Genomic DNA, 18,024 nt, shown 5'->3' on the forward strand with positions numbered 1-18,024 from the left:
ATAGTAAGAGTAATTTTTTATTTTGTAATAAAAAGATGTCAGTCGAAATTGTTTTTAAATTATTTTTGCAGATTTGTTTTTAAACGAATTGTATTGGTCAGAGTACAATGCTGAAATCGTAAGGGAAGTAATTTTTTTTATTTTTTAATAAATATATGTCTTGTCTATTGTTGGCAAAGCAGTGGTGGTATAACCATGAATGGGAAAACATTGATTTCTTTTGAAATTTAGAAATCAGTAAGCACCCAAATCCAATATAGTTATTGAATTAATTGTTCATTCTGAAATACAATACACGATATAAGACATTGAACTTTGTTGGTCATTATGAAATACACGATGTAATTACTGAATTAATTGTTCATTCTCAAATACATGATATAAGACACTGAAGTTGTTATTCATAATTCGTTCATTCTGAAATACATGATATAAGATGTTGAACTTGTTATTCATAACTCGTTCATTCTGAAATACATGATATAAGATGTTGAACTTGATGTTCATAATGAAAGACATAAAAATAGATGGTTTTTTATGGAGTTGGAGAGCATATTGAATTTTAATGGAGTGGCAGAAGCGATCATATATACCGCAGAGTTTTCCCCAGTGAGTATGAGAATTTCCCTTGTACCCGACGTAAGTAATGGCAGTCGCTGCAGAGACCCCGCCGATACCAGCGCCACCATCACCTGCACACAATTATGAAATTCAATTCAAGATTTGAACAACATTTATAACACAGCTTTCACACCTTCATAGCAAAGAAGAAGAAAAAGGCATTACCAAATCAGTGACAGAGAGAAGAAAGGCTGACAGTGTAGAGGAGGAAAATTTGCCAGTTACGGAGAAGATGAATGAAAATAGTGTGTACCCACAGGCAATTGCATTCGCCACTACAAAGACCCTGGAAAACAGCATATCATAGGGAAGATCTCAACTTATAAGAATCAAATAATCCCTTTCGAGAGTGAAGTGTTGTGGTGACCTCGCCTTATCCACTGAATTAGAAATCGAAGCACATTGCGACCTACAGGCAGCACCGACGAGGCCCAACACAAGGGAAGGCAACCCGATTGGACTCTTATATTCGTTACTGACTTAACCCTTCGCCCTTTAGCTTCAGCCATAGCTGTCATACCCGAATAATTCTTGTTTTTCCAATGATGCCTTTCTAGCCACAGAAAGTATCAAAGCACGGAATACCTCCCCAATTACAAGGAGCACATACTCTAACTTTATAAAGAGAGAATAAAAATGAAATTTTAAAACCAAAATATCAATCTGAACTGGCCGTACTGATTCAAAGTTCCAGTGGCGAAATATCAATCTAAACTTAAAATTATCTGCTTGTAGAAATCTTAAGTTAAAGACTTTATAAGGATCAGATATCAGATATAAATGTCGATCTTAAACCAAAATTTCAATGTCATTGAGTCAATGTCAAATGAAAATCTATGATTTTGCTTATGAAAATTATGGGATAAAATAATTGCTAGACATTTAACTCTTATTCATATTAATAATATTTCTCTTTAAAAATTTTATTAATATTTTTTTATAAAACTAATTTTGTAATTGTTATATATACGGTTTAATGGTTAGTTAATTAGACTTGAGAGATTTAAACCCAATTAAAATGATTATATTTTTAACATTTAATTGAGATATTTTTTCAACTCATTAATTATAAGATTAAGATAATATTTCTATCATAAACCAATATATGTATTTATATGTCGAATTCGTCAATGGGTTGGAACTGGAGGCATATCGAAGCATCGAACAATTTTTTTAGAAGCGGTGGACATTAATCATAAGATCAAGGGCCCCTTTAAATTTAACGCCTCTTGGTTAAAGGACCCTTCTTACATACAGTTGGTAACTACCTATTGGCAGAACAACCATATCAGGGAAAATGAGGAACACACAGAGGGCTTCGTTAGAAAATTATCTGAACTTAAGTAGATATCTAAAATCTAGGCACATCAGAAGCGTATCCGTGATGAAAATACTCTGAAGGAGGCTGAAAGAGTCATTGCTGCATTCGAAGACTCATCTATTGGGACCTTCCCCACCCCTGAGAGCAAAGAACAGTACTCCTCTCTTATTGCGAAGCGCTCACACATCCTGAAGGAAAGAGAAGAAAGTTGGAGACTAAGAAGCAGGGCAATCTGGCTCACAGAGGGGGATGATAACACAAAGTTTTATCATAAATTTGCCAATGGGTGCAAATCCATCAATACTATTTGGGAACTACGAGATGAGCGAGGACATCCTGTATCATCTCAGAAGAACCTGTCCAGGTTAGCTACAGAACACTTCAGGGGTATTTACAAAGCTCTTGGAGATATAAATATCATGGAGATCATGAGGGTGGCTGAGCATTTTCCCAGGTATGTACTACAAGAAGACTCGGAAGATCTACTGAAGGAAGTGACTATGGAGGAATTGGAGGCAACCTTAAAATGGTTTAAAAAAGATAAAAGCCCAGGCCCAGATGGGTGGACCATTGAGTTTTACATTGCTTTCTTTGAAATCCTGGGGAACGACCTACTTAAGATTGTAGAGAACAGCAGAAGGAGGGGCAGAATATCCTCAGCCATCAAATCCACATTCATTGCTCTTATCCCTAAATCGAACGATCCTGGCTCCTTCGATGATTTCCGCCCCATTTCCCTCTGTAACTGCCTTTACAAGATCATTGCCAAGATTATAGCCAACCGTCTGAAGCCTATTCTTTCTCGGCACATATCTCCAGAGCAATTCGCCTTTCTTCATCACAGACAGATACATGAAGCTATTGCCACAACACAAGAGCTCATGCACTCCATGCAGCTCAAAAAACAGAAAGGGATGATATTAAAAGTGGACCTATCCAAGGCTTTTGACAGAACAAACTGGCTCTATATAAGACTGCTGCTAACTCATCTTGGTTTTCCCTTCGAATACATCAAATGGACAATGAGCTGCATTACAGATGTGTCCTATAGTGTACTTCTCAATGGTGAAGCTACTTCTTTCTTCACTTCAGAAAGGGGACTCAGACAGGGATGTCCGCTCTCACCCCTACTATTCTTGCGTATTATGGAAGGATTAAGTAGGATTATTACATCTGCTCGAGATAGGAATGTACTGACCGGCATTAAAATTGTGGATAATTTCTATCTCACTCATCTATTATTTGTTGATGACATTCTGATATTCTTAAATGGCAGCATTGGGGATACCACTACTCTTCAGAACTTAATCCTTCTTTTCCATCATGCTACAGGTATGAGGATCAATGATATCAAGTCCACAATCACCTCAGTCGGATGTACTCAACATGAATTCGCTTTTGCAGTACAGCGCTTCCCTTTCACCTCCCTGAACTTGACGGAAGGTATTAAGTACCTGGGTTTTAGATTAAAACCTCTCGGATACAGGATAGCTGACTGGACTTGGCTTATAGTGAATGTGGAAAAAAGGCTACAGGTATGGTACCACAAATATCTCTCTCGAGCAGGCAGATTGGTTCTCATTAAAGCATTTATTGAAGCCACTCCAGTCTATTGGATGACCTTGGCATGGATACCTAAAGGTATATTTAGTCGCCTCCAAAGTATTTGTTGTAGATTTCTATGGAAAGGTCACCAACCGGGGAAGCTTTTTGCCTGGGTTAAATGGGACACCATTGCTAAACCCAAAAGATGGGGAGGATGGGGCATAAAGAGGCTTGATCTATTCTCCAGAGCATTAGCAGCCAAACTTGGGTGGCAGCTCCTCACCACTAATAGTCTCTGGACTCGAGTTGCACATGTAAAATACATCAAGCCACTGAATGTAATGGACTGGTTCCGTCTGCAGCATGGAACAAGCCATAACATATCCAATATCTGGAAAGCAGTCATAGGCACATTAGCACTGCTGCGAGAAGGAATAACTTGGCATAGAAGGGAAGGTAATGCAGTTCGAATTGGATTGGACTCGTGGGTCGGCTGTGGCAATGCCCATAGATTATCTGCAGACCTTATAAGATATCTACATGGTAGAGGGGTATCTCACATCAAGCACATTGGCGATAACGAAAATTCCATGTTTCTCCAACAAGCATGGACATCAGCACAAGCGTTGGAGATTCCTGTACAGTGGCATCACGAATGGCAGGAGTATACGGACGCCCTCACCTAGGCACACATCAGGCTCACAGGAGGACCAGACGAGATCATCTGGGCCTTTGCCAAGCATGGAATATACACCCCAAGACAGGGATATTTAAGGCTCATGGAATCATTCAAGCCTCCGGATATCCTCCACACCTGGAAAACGCTCTAGAAGCTTAAGGCAGCTCCACGCGCGCGCTTATTGATGTGGAACATTCTTTTTGACAAGATCCCTGCCGGAACCAATGTTATGAAGAGATCATTTTATGGTCCCTTCCGATGCCACTTATGCCACGGGGAAGAAGAAAGCACAAAACATATTTTCTTAAATTGCAGTACTGCTTTAGAATTTTGGCAATCCCTCACCTCTCACTATCCAAGCTTAAAAAACTGGAAAGGTAATAATCTCATGGAAGCTTGGAAAAATTGGTGCCAAAATGACACCGGAAAATCCATTAACATACCATTGCTGGTTTGCTGGGCTTTATGGATTGCGCGTAACGAGGCCATATTCAACTTAAGGACCCCCCATTGGCCTACCATTTTACACCACACGATTGTTGATTTCTACTTGCTACCTGAAGTGGTTCCCTCTGCCCCCCCCGCTCCATCAGACCTGAGATCATAGACAAAACTAACCCCTGGGCTTATTTTGATGGCTCGGCTCAGGAAGCTGGCTGTAGGGGTGGGGCCGTTCTATATCTCAACGAATTGCACTGCTACAAGATACAAATCAACTTAGGCAGAGGCACCAACAATTTTGCTAAACTGTGCATGGCAAAACATATCATTCATTTTGCAATTCAAAAACACTGCAGACACTTACAGCTATTTGGAGATTCTAAAATTGTTTGCAACTCGCTGAATTATGCATCTCATTGTTATGCATTTTCATTGAGGCATATATTAGATGAAGCTAAAAGACTGATTACTTCTTTTGAATCATTTGTTTGTCGACACATCTACAGGGAACTTAACACAGTTGTAGACCAGCTATCCAAAAAGGCAGTGCACAGACAAGGAAATGAATGGTTGATACATGAGGAGATAGACGGAACTTTCTACCAGCATTACCACAGACCCTTTGATGATCTGATAGGAAATGGGCTATAAGGCCCTCATATAACAGTACTGTTTTTTTTTATTAAGCATGTATATATATCTACTATTTAAACATGAGTATCAACTCTTCTTATGGTAGCATACAGTTTATATGACGCTCTCTGCGTAGAGCGGGACTTAACTTTTTGATCACTGCTAGTTACAGATTTTGTAGGCTCCCTGCGTGGAGACTTCTAGACTTTTTTCTTCAGATCTATAGACTGTGAACTCGACAGGCTCAACAGCCTCCATATGAATATGCTTCGGCATCTACAAAATGTAATTTCTTAATATTAATAGAAATTACGACTTTTTCCCAAGGGAAAAAAATATATGTATTTATATAATATAAAATGGATACATAGCTGATAATTCTACGTGTACTAGGTCTAAATCCATCATAGGAAATCCCAGGACTCCGAGGAAAATGTCAGATTAATATTGTGAAAGTGGGTTAGGCTAGATGTGTGAAAGCACTGTGTTTCTGTCAAATTTGTGAGAAAACGTGCTGAAAGTGATTGCAGCTATGATTATATGTAATGCAAAAGCCCTGGAATAATTGCGCAGATTTATTTGGCTTGTTGTTTTAGACGACGATCTGCCTTGGATCCATGGATATAACGACCAAAGTGTGGGTAGACAAAGCAATGAAAGAGCATGCGCGGAGGAGTTGTGTGAAAAAAAGCGTGCGAAAAAATTATTGCAGAATTTTGATTTGTTACTAGAAGATAGAGATAACTCTGTGGTCATGGCGGAGAAATCATGCATATAGAATAAAGTTGCTGGAAGAAGATGCAAGCATAGGTAGTGGGATCGAGTGCCATGAACCTGGCACCCAACATTGTTGCAGCTCTAGGGACAGCTCCCTCGTTACTTGACTTCGCATATTTAAAATTATATCACTAAACAAAATTCATTTCATATATTAATTAAGTCATCTTATATAATAATTAAACTAAGCTTTAATAGGTATTTAATAAATTATTAAATTCATATATAAGAATTTTTATTTATATACGTCAACATCCAGGCAGAGCATGGTTGATCGATATCCATGCAAAGCATTGTTGAGACAGGTGGACACCTATGTGGAACACCATTGATGATCGATATCCCGGCAAAGCATTGTTGAAAAAGGTGGAAATCTATGCAGACCACTGTTGGCTCGAGGGTTTGAGCAGCCAAGTTGCGCAGGAGAGGCTCACTATATTCGGATACAACAAGCTCGAAGAGAAAAAGGTAAGGCTAGCTTCGACATATTTCTAATTTTGAGCTCAGTTCTGGAGTTGAGCTAGGATTTGAGATCTACCGGGAATTGGATTTCTAAGGTTGTTTGAGCCTTGAGGTATGAAGAGTAAAGCAAATTCTTTGGTTCTACTGTGAAGCGATTTCTTTCACGGTTAGAGATATGAACAGGCACAGTGTAATTTCCATGGCTTACATCGTTCTTTAAAATAAATATGTTTTCTTAGCTTGGCCGGGCTTATACTGCAACATCAAATCTTTAGGCTACAGGAAAGTATATTGCTTAGGCTTCCGATGAGGGATCCTTTGTCATGGCTTATGCCAAGAGGTTCATGCACTTCGGGTTTATGTGGAGTACTTCGAACATTTTCAAGAATTGATTAAATTTAACTCCATGACGTCTTTTGGGTGCGCAGGAAAGCACATTTCTCAAGTTTTTGGGTTTTATGTGGAACCCCTTATCATGGTCTATGGAAGCCGCAGCTGTGATGGCCATTGCTATGGCGAATGGAGGAGTAAGCATCATACACTTCGAATTCCCCTCGTTGATTCTATTATAAAACAACTATCAAGCTTCATTGCTAATATCATGTAATTAGTTCTATATATTTTGTCGGCAGAGTCGCTGCACTCATCATTTTTCCATCTCGGGTTCTTCGTCTCTTTGCAGTCTCAATCATTACTAGTGATTTGTCTTTCTCATTGGTAAAACAACTGTTGATATACTGCTAATGCCATATTTTCTTTGTTTTTGAAAACTCTTGGCTATTTACACCACAAATATCATGTTGTTACTTTTATATTTTCTATTTTTTTTTTTTCCTATGGTGTTTTCTTCTCTGCAAGGGCTTTTCCTAGTCGGGCCTACAATGTGTGCATTCAGTTTATCAAACATGTTTGTCTGCCTGTCTTGACTCTTCAACATGCTCGGATAATTTAGCCCCATCGATCAATCCATGAACTAAAAACATATCTTTAAAGTTTGGCCATTCCTTCTGATAATTATATTTTTTTGGCAAATTGGTCATGGTTATTCTTTTTTTTTTTCATCATTAATAATATTTGCTAGTACTGTTGCTAATTTTGTGTTTTCTGTGTTCGTTTGATAGTAAATAGTAGTGTGGCTTTTGGGCTCTCCTATATTCTGCAATATGTAATTGACCTAAGAATGGGGTGAATTAGCGTCATAAATTCACGGGTTCTATGATAAAAAGACCTTCTAATAAAGGTACGAAACACAATATATAAGTCACTGTAAGAGCTTATTGCTGTAAATTCCGCGAATGTGAGTTATGGATGATCCTAACAAATAGAGTTTTTCGCAATTAAAAAAGCCCGTCGGTGTCACCACTGCAAAAGATTTATTCAAATCGAATGCTCAATATCTTAGAGGAGTAATGTTTAGTTACACAGCTCTATTGGAATTTCTTTTTGAGACACAAAATTTATTTCGCTGACCATTTTAGAATTGCTCTTTTGCCAGTTAATTTTAGAAATGCTTAAGCTACAGAAAGTTCAATACATACCTATACACCCATATTCTTAAACCAACCTTGATAAGCTTCCGGAAAATAGGCAGAATAGAGGAAGCAGAGTCATTCCAGTTTTGGGAAACTACGTCACTGTATATGTATGAAGAAAATTCCATTAGAATGAAAGTTATAATAATAATAATAATAATAACAAGTATATGAAGAACACTAGCATATAAAGTAATTACTGTTTAATATTAGATTTATTTTATTATATATTACTATAAGTATTATAATTATATCGTTTTTGAAAATATAGTGTATTACTTTATTTATATATTTAAAATTGTTTTTATTAGAAACGGCAATTCTATTGTTACCTGCAGAGTACCGACGGGTAAGGAATTTGGGTTGTATTTTCATCCAATGCTTTCTGCACATCAGCTCTGTTGAAATATACGCCTACATATACTTCGCCGCAGGGATCATAACCATAAGGTAACTTAGGCCACAGCGCCTACGTTGAAGAAAATCACCATGCATGCATGCATATAATTAGATGAGAAGTGGCAATGAATTAAGTGAAGCATGAACAATGAAGGACCTTCATCCTTACCACAGAAATGTAATGAAAAGCCGTGTGTTACGTACATGTTTTGGAAGGAAATTTGAGGATTGCTGCTGCAAACAGACAGACGTGTACAAATCGTAAATATTGATATCGGCGTACGCTGCAGACAATCCATTATCGCACAATGTCTGGTTGCCTGTCTTTGAATTGCACGAGTTCTTTAGGCTGTGGTAATCTTCGTCTGAAATAACTGCGTGACTCCATGCATAGTCTACCATACCATTGGTGTCATGATCATTATCTATCACTGCATTTCCTACCTTCAATACCGAGTTACAGGAAATTTTGATCAGAGAATTAGTTGAAGAGATTGATCGCGAAGAAAAACAATGTTGAAAGTCTTATGAAATATCAAACATGCTGATATAATTATGTAGAGGAAAAAAGCTGAGATGTTTACCATGAAGCCTTTGAGATTAATGACGTTGTCCTTGTTTGTGTCGCATCCCAAAATTAAAATGGAAATGAAACTAATATATTCAACTTAAGGAACTAGCTATGGAAGACGAGGGGCTGAATTTCGACGGGACAAAGAAATGGCATGAACAAAAACAACTACGGTCTGTAATCGTGGAAAGTAATATTAAGTCATGAACAAAAACAACTATTGTCTGTAATTGTGGAAAGTAATATTAAGTCATGGAATTTACAAGTTGTAAAGGTGAACCTCTGCTCAACGTTCTCTGCTCCTCTGTTCTTTAAACTAGCTGCTCCACACTCTCTGCTCTGAACTTACTCTGGAGAATTAGCTCCTCAAACTAGCTGCTCTACACTCTCTGCTCTGAACTTACTCCGAATAATTAGCTGCTGCTCGACACTCTCTGCTCTGAACTTACACTCTCTGCTCTGAACTTACTCCGGACTCCGAACAAGGCATTTGCACACCACCGTGGACGCCTCTGCATATGCAAACAGCTGGCACTCTGCATATGCAAACAGCTGGCACTTGCAGGATGCATGACACTGCATGGAGGACACGGAGAACAGGTACCAAAAACTTAGGACAAACTAAGTTCTGCTTTTCATATAAAATGTTCAGCTCGGCAATATGAGGAAACTTTGGATAACAAAAACTTTTCATCTCCCAAAATTTTGGATATCTTATTTTTACCCTGAACATAATGTCTTGAAAGCTGCGAAGCCCGCAATAAGACCCACAACTTTGTTGTCCAATCAAAAATTACATAATAAATTTTATATTATTTTCTAATATTTAAACTTTGGTTAAAGGTGTGATGCATAATGATATTTTTTGGTCAAACAAGAGATTAATACGGGGTCAACGTACAATCGATCACTAAGAGTCCCAGGCAGGGACTAATAACACCAAAATGTCTCCCTGGGGTAACTTAAGTTGTGATGGCAGTAGAATAAAGTCTCATTATTGGATTTGAATCTTGTTCTACCCTCTCCGGGTGAATAAGGACATATAAACTCGAAAATAAAAAAATCCTACTAAACTTAAAAGAAAAGAAAACACGAAAATATCAATAAAAATATACAAACGTTAACTAAACCTAATAAAGAAATTAACCTTTTTAAAAAATCTAAATTTCAATTTTTTTTTAATAAAATAAACATATTTACAATACTCCATAGGATGAATTGACTGAACCTATAAATCATTTCACAAAACACTGTCTGCTACTGTTTTGATTATCGTTATTTGTTTAGCATCTTTTAATCATTAACAGTTCTCAATTCCGGAACATGGATGCTTTTAGTTGTTTTATTCCCATTTCTTAATCATTAAAGATTAGTCCAATTGGAGAGGACCACTCACTTTACAGGTACTTGAAGATTAGTCCAATTGGAGAGGACCACTCACTTTACAGGTACTTGATTGGGATTTTGATATGCAGGGAAACTTGCATTTATATAGATAATAATAATTCTAACGGTGAAATCATGCATTTTAATTGTTGTTGTTTAACTACGAAGTGTTTTATTATTATTGGAATGATACTTTTAGAAAGATTTTTAAAATTTTTAAAAACATTTTTAAGTAAGTGTTACTCATTATTTTTTATTAAAATTGAAAAATAGTTATATTTAATTAATTAATATTATTGATAAATTTTAAAAGTGTGAATGACAAGTTAATATATATAATAATATGTTATCGTTGATGAGAATGACAAGTTAATATACATAATGAGTTACGAATAATTGATTACAATTTATTTAGGATATATAATTTGTTATCGATATTAGTTACAATTCATTTAAGGGTTAGTGAATTTTTTTTATCGGAATATTTTAGTTGAGTGAATTTGTTAGAGATGTTGATTTAATGGTTTTTGATTACTTTTATGTTTTTATTCTTAACTTATTAAAGTATAGATTGTATAGATTGTAGAGATGTTGATTTAATGGTTTATGATTATTTTTATGTATATATTTTTAATTTTATTAATATGTTTTTTAAAGTTTTATTATATACTTCTTCAAACCATTATAGTTTAGAAAAATTGTATAATCATATAAAAAGAAAAAATGAATTTCACCAGACCAAGTTATAGGATGGTTATTGATATATAACCAATCTAGATTCTTCTTAACTTTAGCATTACCAGACACAAGAAGGTTACTTTTCGTAATAGAGTTTTCTCAATTTTTTTTTTCAAATAACTTTTATTTAATACTTATTTTATTAAAAATAAGAGCTTATTTAGTGATTTAGATTTCTAAACTTTTTAAGATGATTTTCCTATTTCTTTTATTTTTTCAATGTATATACTATAGAAATTAAAAAACAAAAATAACCTAATTAAGTGGAGTTTTGTCGAGTTTGATCTTTGCTAGGATCCGATTGGGGTTTTGTATGTCCACTTTATGCGGTAGATTCTTATTAACATATTTATATGTTATAGAAGAGTTAAAAACAGGAAATGAAAGCGGTTTAAGTGGAGTTTGGTCTCTGTTATGATCTTATTAGCGTTTCGTCCGTGGTTCACGTTACGTTGTAGATTCTTGTGGGATTTTGAAATTCTTTCCTTACTAAAATCGTTTTTAATATTGCTTATAAATAAATAATAATCACAAAGAGATATTGTGATTGGTCCGTCCTTCACGGTTTGTGGTAGTTTGTTGTGGGATCTTGAAACTCTTTCGTCCATAAGATCGTTGAACTCTTGAAGTTTGTGTGATATTGCTTTAAATAAATAGTTAAATGGGCCATTGGTCGGCTTTTCTCAATATCAATGTTGGATTCTTGAACTATTTTTTCACGAAAATCACAATAAAAAATTCCGAATGGAATTCTGAGCCTCCTCTGTTAGATTTAATTTGTGAGTTTTCCTAATTACCTTAAACCCCAACCAAGATCTACTCCTTTGTAAGAAATTGAAATTAATGCACAACGGAACTTACTTTCCATCCTCAAAGGCTCCTGGTCTTGACTTGAGTTATTGGCTCTTGAATCCTTCCAAGAGCTTGCAATCCTTTTCTCTGGCTATCCTAAATGACAGAGTACCTAGTCCTCAATGGAGCAGACAATTTTTCTGAGTGATTGCAAGCCTTGGAGACTCAGCACTTTTATAGCAGTGCAAAACCCCAATCCTAGGGCAGCCTAAAATTTAGCTGAAACAAGTCTGTCTGAAATTTCAGATTGATTGAAATCAATCAATCAATCAATCAATCAATCAATCAGAATAGATTTTGATTTCCTTATTCAGCTCAAATTTATTACTGCTATTATTTTTAATCAATTATAATCGGTCCATTAACAATTGTAATTGATTAACATTATTCTATATGTATTTGTATCCAAATCCTTATTTAAATACGTATAATGCCATGACTTAATTAATCACATTATTTGGCATATTTTAATCACTACATAAATGTAATCTTGCTGACAGTATTTGACATCATAATCATAATGCACGCATGTCCAACTCAATTATTGTAATTAGACGTCTCTAAATCCAACAATCTCCCACATGGACAAGTGCAACCTTTTGATTATATATCCTTAACTTTATTGCATGCAACTTTTCTGTCTTTCTTGAAGCTCTTTTGGAATTGCTGATAGATAAACAATTCTTGAAGCTCTTTTGGAATTGCTGATAGATAAACAAGACTAACTGAAAGCAGCAAGTCCCTCTCTTCAGGGCTTATAATATAATGATAGTTCGGAAGATTCTATGCCTAGCTGATGAAGAAAGAGCAGGAATTGTAATGACATAGGAAGAGTCTTACAGGTGAAGCTCATTGCTGTATTAGGATCTCTATATTGGTTGATTCAATAAGGAAGATAGGGTAGTGGGTTATGGTCCGATCCATTTGCTTGCTTCTATTAGGCGGTTCTCGGCTCCGTGGTCTCGATCTTTCATTCTATCCTGCATCTGATCACTTTTCTTTATTCTTCTTTCCAGTCAGGTATTTGAAAAGAGATGTATTAGGCCGTTCTCTCAGCACACTTGTCTTGGTCGTTCTTTCTATTTTCCTATCCTGCATCCTATCACTTTCTTTTACTATTTTTTTAATGGGAATGGCTAGTTCTGTTTAGAAGCATTATGGGCCCTCTTTTATTACATATATATTGGTATGTATGACGCATCACATCATCGGATCTATGAATCATAGGCTGCAACATATACGCATCTCCGCAGGACTTGTAAAACAACCCGCCCAACCGTCACATCATGCACTTGCATCCGTAAAACACAACCACTTTTCCTTACTACTTATTCCAGCTAGGTATCTGAAAATAGATTGATTTTTTTTTTCTCCTCTGCTTTTTCATTTAAGTCATAATTGCCATTGGGAGGGAAAACGAGGACGACAAATCCAAAAGAATTATTAGATTGTGATAATAGAATACCTTGATTATAGATTTATATAAAGATTTTTGTAGATTGATAATGCATCATGGTGAAATCAAAGAAAATGCATGCATGTATACGTGTATTAGTGGCAGATATGCGAGAATACAAAGTCTTCCCTGGCATTTTCTTCTGGAGGTAAAAACTAGGGCCTTGGGACATCTGAGAATAATCAGTCTTACTAGTGCTGCAGAATTGCCGCGTGGTACGAGATATTATACTACTGATGAACCTACGGAAGAAATATGAGGTGTGCTGGAGCCCCTGTACTTTTGGCTTAGAGCTCCCAACTTGCCCAAATCTTATGGCACTGTGTCCGAAAAGAATGAACGTGCTGCAATGGCTGGCACATAACTTGAGCGTTGTCCGGGATGGGGAACCACATCTGTTAATTAAAAGGGGCTAATGACAAACATAAAGGTGTTTTTATTAGTCCCTGCCATCAGGCAGATCGGAAATCAGGTAAATACCATTAGTTCAGCTGTTTATTAGGGTTGGTTAATTTGGTATATTGAAAGTTTTGAGGCATATAGTCATTTATGGTCTTATTTGGCTTTTTCCCTGGGCATGGACGCAAAAACATTAGGTTATAATTATTTATTTGTTTCTCTTTAAGGTTAGAAGAGCGCGACCAGCACAATGTTAGCTTAATGCTAACATGAAGTTCCAGAGATTTAATGTTTGGGATATTGTTCTCCATGAAAAACTGCGTGGCAAGACTGCATGAAAACGTTGGTGAGACTGCATGCATGAAAATGTTGGCAAGCCATGGAAAGAGTGGCGAGAAAAAGCGCGTGGCCAGACCGCATAAACGTTGGCGAGAGTGGCAAGCATGCGACAGCTATTCCTCCTTCATGCAACTGCAACTCTACCGGGGCTTGTTGTTATGTTGGAGAACTTTTATGTTGTCAAACGACACAGGATCAACTGGCTTTTGAAGGAGCTCCGCATCTAGAAACGATGCAAGTGGTGGCGAGCCGGGTTATAATTTGAGCTTTGATAAATCCTTTTTGGTTCCCAACTGCTAGCCACTCCCTTGCTCCTGACTTCTTATCCACTTTCCTATTCTTGCGATGCCAGTTCATGCTCCCTTGCTCCTGCCTTCTTATCCGCTTTCCTATTCTCTCACCTATTCATGCACTCTACTCTGCCCTGATTCTCTAGAGGTATTTTTCTTTGCTTTTGGTCAACTTCTACCTGTGAAATCAACAACTTTTCTTTTCCTGCAGAACTATCAATTTTCAATCATTTTCATTTATCAGTTTTTTCTTTGCAAAATTATGAAAAATTTTCATTTATGAGTTTGCAGAAATAGCAAATATAATTGCAGAACAATAAATTAAATTTACACATTTTTATTTTTTTTTGTTATCGATACTTACTGAACTTCAGGGCTGCATCATCTTAGGTGTTCTGAAACGCTGGAAATCAACATTGAAGGCGGTACTGGCTCCAGCGCCCACTACTCAAGCTACTATATGCTCCAGCTCCCACCTCTGGCTCCTGTCACCCTTGCTCCTGGTAGTTATCAATCTAGCTCTTGGTAGTTATGAATCTATGAATTTGCGCCTCCACACGTCAACGTCATGAATTGCTCTTAACACCCTTGCTCCTGGTGGTTATGAATCTGGGCCTCCTCTCCTAAGGAGTGGAGTGAAGCATCCCGCTTTCATCTCTCGACCAACCCTCCCTCGAATATATTGATCGAAACTTCCGTAGCTATCTTGCCTTTATTGAACTGTTACCACCAACCCACCTTTCTTTACCAAACTCTATTTACCCCCGAGCTACCCTACTTACCGGAGCCATAATGTATCAGAACACATAGGAAAACTGCTTTTTGCAAGACGAAACTGCATTTTGCTCCTTCGTTTCATTGGCCGAATACTCCTTCATCCCCTGATTATAGATGGAATGGCAGAATAGAGCTGGGTAGACAAAGCTAGGGTTCATCAGACTGCCGCGAGATGTCTATTGCATTTAATGGAAAAACTACTCCTCAAAGACAAACTGAGAGGTGAGATAAAGCCTAGCACTTTCAATTAGCAAACGTATACCCGATCCAGACGCCTCTGCTCGCCTCGATTGCATCTTTCACAACCATATGTCTATCCCATCTGATGGTACACGTACATCTGCCTATTATTGTATCGATGGCACTGCATGCCTACGCCTTTCACCCACCTGCCTACCCTCTTGAACGCAGGAAGTAGCAACTTAGTTCGTGCCATGCCGGTTGTTCTGGTCAATTCGGAAAAGTTCTTAGATGCGATTGAACCATGGGGAGCTGCTGAGGCTTTTTCCTCCACCCCAGCGGTTCGTCTAAAGGCAACATGGCATTAAGAAATTTATGTAACCAACATTGAAAGTATATCTTAGAATGCGGGTAAGGGAAGGAAAATCCACAAGTGGCGACCATGCAATGCAACCATTATCGTGTCTGTCTTACTTTTCTTGATATCAAAGAATTTTATGAACTAAACATTTCTAGTTTATTGAATTTCGGGTGCTTTGTCATAGTCTGCTTATAATTGTTCCACGTTAATTGCTGGAGAATGTTGTTTAAGATAATGACATTTTTTTAACTATACCTTCTTTCTTTGTCGCCACTTTGTTGGCTTTTCTAAATTCCGACCGACTATGTGCTTTCGAGTGGTTATATCTAGGGGGATCCGCATATTCTACTACTCCTACCAGCTCGTCAGTTATTCGAGAACATATGAAATCGAGTTTGTTATCTCATGTCATGTATTCTCAGCTAGTAAAAGGGAAGGAATTTGTAGTGGAAAAAAGGTTTTGCGCTATAAGGTGTAATCATATCTTCTTAATCATGATGTGTAATGCAGATGGGTTGGAAGACACACGCTAAGGCATTGATGCGCTGTAGGGCACTCTCTATATTTTCAGAGTGTGAAAAAAGAAGGGAGAATGGTAAGCTGGGAGTGCTTTGATGAGGGCTACCACTCACTACTACATTGATTGTGGGTGGTGAAAGGGGCCAGAGCGGGTAGGTATACTTGGCTTCTCTGTACACTTTCTCTCTTCTAAGATTTTACATTAATTTTGATGTCGGGGAGACTTATTCTACAACTCTGATTGCTTAGACACTTTGGATTATCTGACTGCTTGTGTTGTTTACAAGAATTTAATTGTCTTTTCTCACCCTCAATCTATATTTCTTTGGGAAGGTAGACGGTAGTTAGGGAGGAAGGTAGGGCTTTGACAAGGCAGACAACCTAGAGGTGGGCAGGACAGATGGATGCATTGAGCCAACGAGGAAAGATAAGCAAGGCTAGTTGTTTATGCTATGGCCTGTCTACTAAGTTGCAATCTGAAATCTCCACTGAAATCTCTACATGTGTGCCTCTTGTTTCAGTTTCCCACTCAAAGCAAGGACTAGCTGCTATGCAGCCTGCCTTGTTAGTTCCTGCCATCTGGCAATGGCATGGACTATAATAATTGGAAATAAGGTAGATACTATTAGTTCAACTATTTATTAGGGCCGATTAATCTGATATATTCAAAGTTTTCAAGCATATAGTGATTTACGGTCTTATTTGGCCTCTTCCCTAGGCATGGACGCAAAAATATTACGTTATAATTATTTATTTGTTTCTCATCAAGGTTAGAAGAGCGCGACCAACACAATGTTAGCTTAATGCTAACATTAAGTCCTAGACATTTAATGTTTGGGATAATGTTCTGCATGAAATTTCGGATAATGTTTTGCATGAAAAAGTGTGTGCTGAGATTGCATGAAAACACTGGCGAGTTGTGGTGAGAGTGGTGAGAAAAAGCGCGTGGTGAGACTGCATAAATGCTGGCGAGAGTGGCAAGCGTGCAACAATTATTCCTCCTTCATGCAACTACAACTCTACTAGGGCTTCTTGTTATGTTGAAGAACTTTTATGTTGTCAAATGGCACAGGATCAACTGGCTTTTGGAGCTCCGCGTCTACAAATGATGCAAGTGGTGGTGAGCCGGGTTATAATTTAAGCTTTGATAAATCCTTTTTGGTTCCCGGCTGCTAGCCGCTCCCTTGCTCCTGACTTCTTATCCACTTTCCTATTCTTGCGATGCCGGTTCATGCTCCCTTGCTCCTGCCTTTTTATCCACTTTCATGTTCTTCTTATCCGCTTTCCCGTTCTTGCGCCTATTCATGCACTCCATTTTTTGCTTTTGGTCAACTTCTGCTTGTGAAATCAACAACTTTTCTTTTCCTGCAGAATTATCAATTTTCATTCATTTTTATTTATCAGTTTTTATAGAGGTCAACAACTTTTCTTTTCTTGCAGAATTATCAATTTTCATTTATCAGTTTTTTCCCTGCAGAATTATGAAAATTTTTCATTTATGAGGTTGCAGAATTATCAATTATAATTTCAGAACAATAAATTAAATTTACACATTTTAATTTTTTTTGTTTATCGATACTTACTGAACTTCAGGGGTGAACTTCTTCAGGGTTGCATCAGCTTATGTGTATTGAAAGGCTGGAAATCAAGATTGAAGGTGGTACTGGCTCCAGCTCCCACTACTCGAGCTACTATACGCTCCAACTCCCACTTTTGGCTCATGTCACCCTTGCTCCTGGTAGTTAT

The 18,024-nt window shown here is 37.4% G+C and overlaps 1 protein-coding gene across 1 annotated transcript; it reads right to left on the minus strand.

Moving 5' to 3' along the window:
* Positions 1-7,816: 7,816 nt before the first annotated feature.
* On the minus strand, positions 7,817-9,553 carry LOC149155250 (serine carboxypeptidase-like 35). The gene is made up of 5 exons (XM_089444371.1): positions 9,431-9,553; positions 8,615-8,854; positions 8,344-8,480; positions 8,018-8,113; positions 7,817-7,841 (listed from the first exon to the last, which is right to left on the minus strand). The coding sequence occupies exons 1-5, from the start codon at positions 9,551-9,553 to the stop codon at positions 7,817-7,819; spliced, it is 621 nt and encodes a 206-aa protein (XP_089300497.1).
* Positions 9,554-18,024: the final 8,471 nt, after the last annotated feature.

Source organism: Pinus tabuliformis, chromosome 9, assembly GCF_031772625.1.
Source record: "Pinus tabuliformis cultivar Carrire ecotype Pingquan chromosome 9, CPIR1, whole genome shotgun sequence".
NCBI classification, from domain to species: domain Eukaryota; kingdom Viridiplantae; phylum Streptophyta; class Pinopsida; order Pinales; family Pinaceae; genus Pinus; species Pinus tabuliformis.

Coding starts and splice junctions, on each gene's coding strand:
- LOC149155250 (XM_089444371.1), bottom strand. CDS start 9,553: ATGCATCCTGCAAGTGCCAGCTGTTTGCATATGCAGAGTGCCAGCTGT. Junction 8,855..9,430: donor GTAAGTTCAGAGCAGAGAGT/GTAAGTTCAGAG, acceptor TCGGTATTGAAG/GTAGGAAATGCAGTGATAGA. Junction 7,842..8,017: donor TTAAGAATATGGGTGTATAG/GTATGTATTGAA, acceptor AATCTTTTGCAG/TGGTGACACCGACGGGCTTT.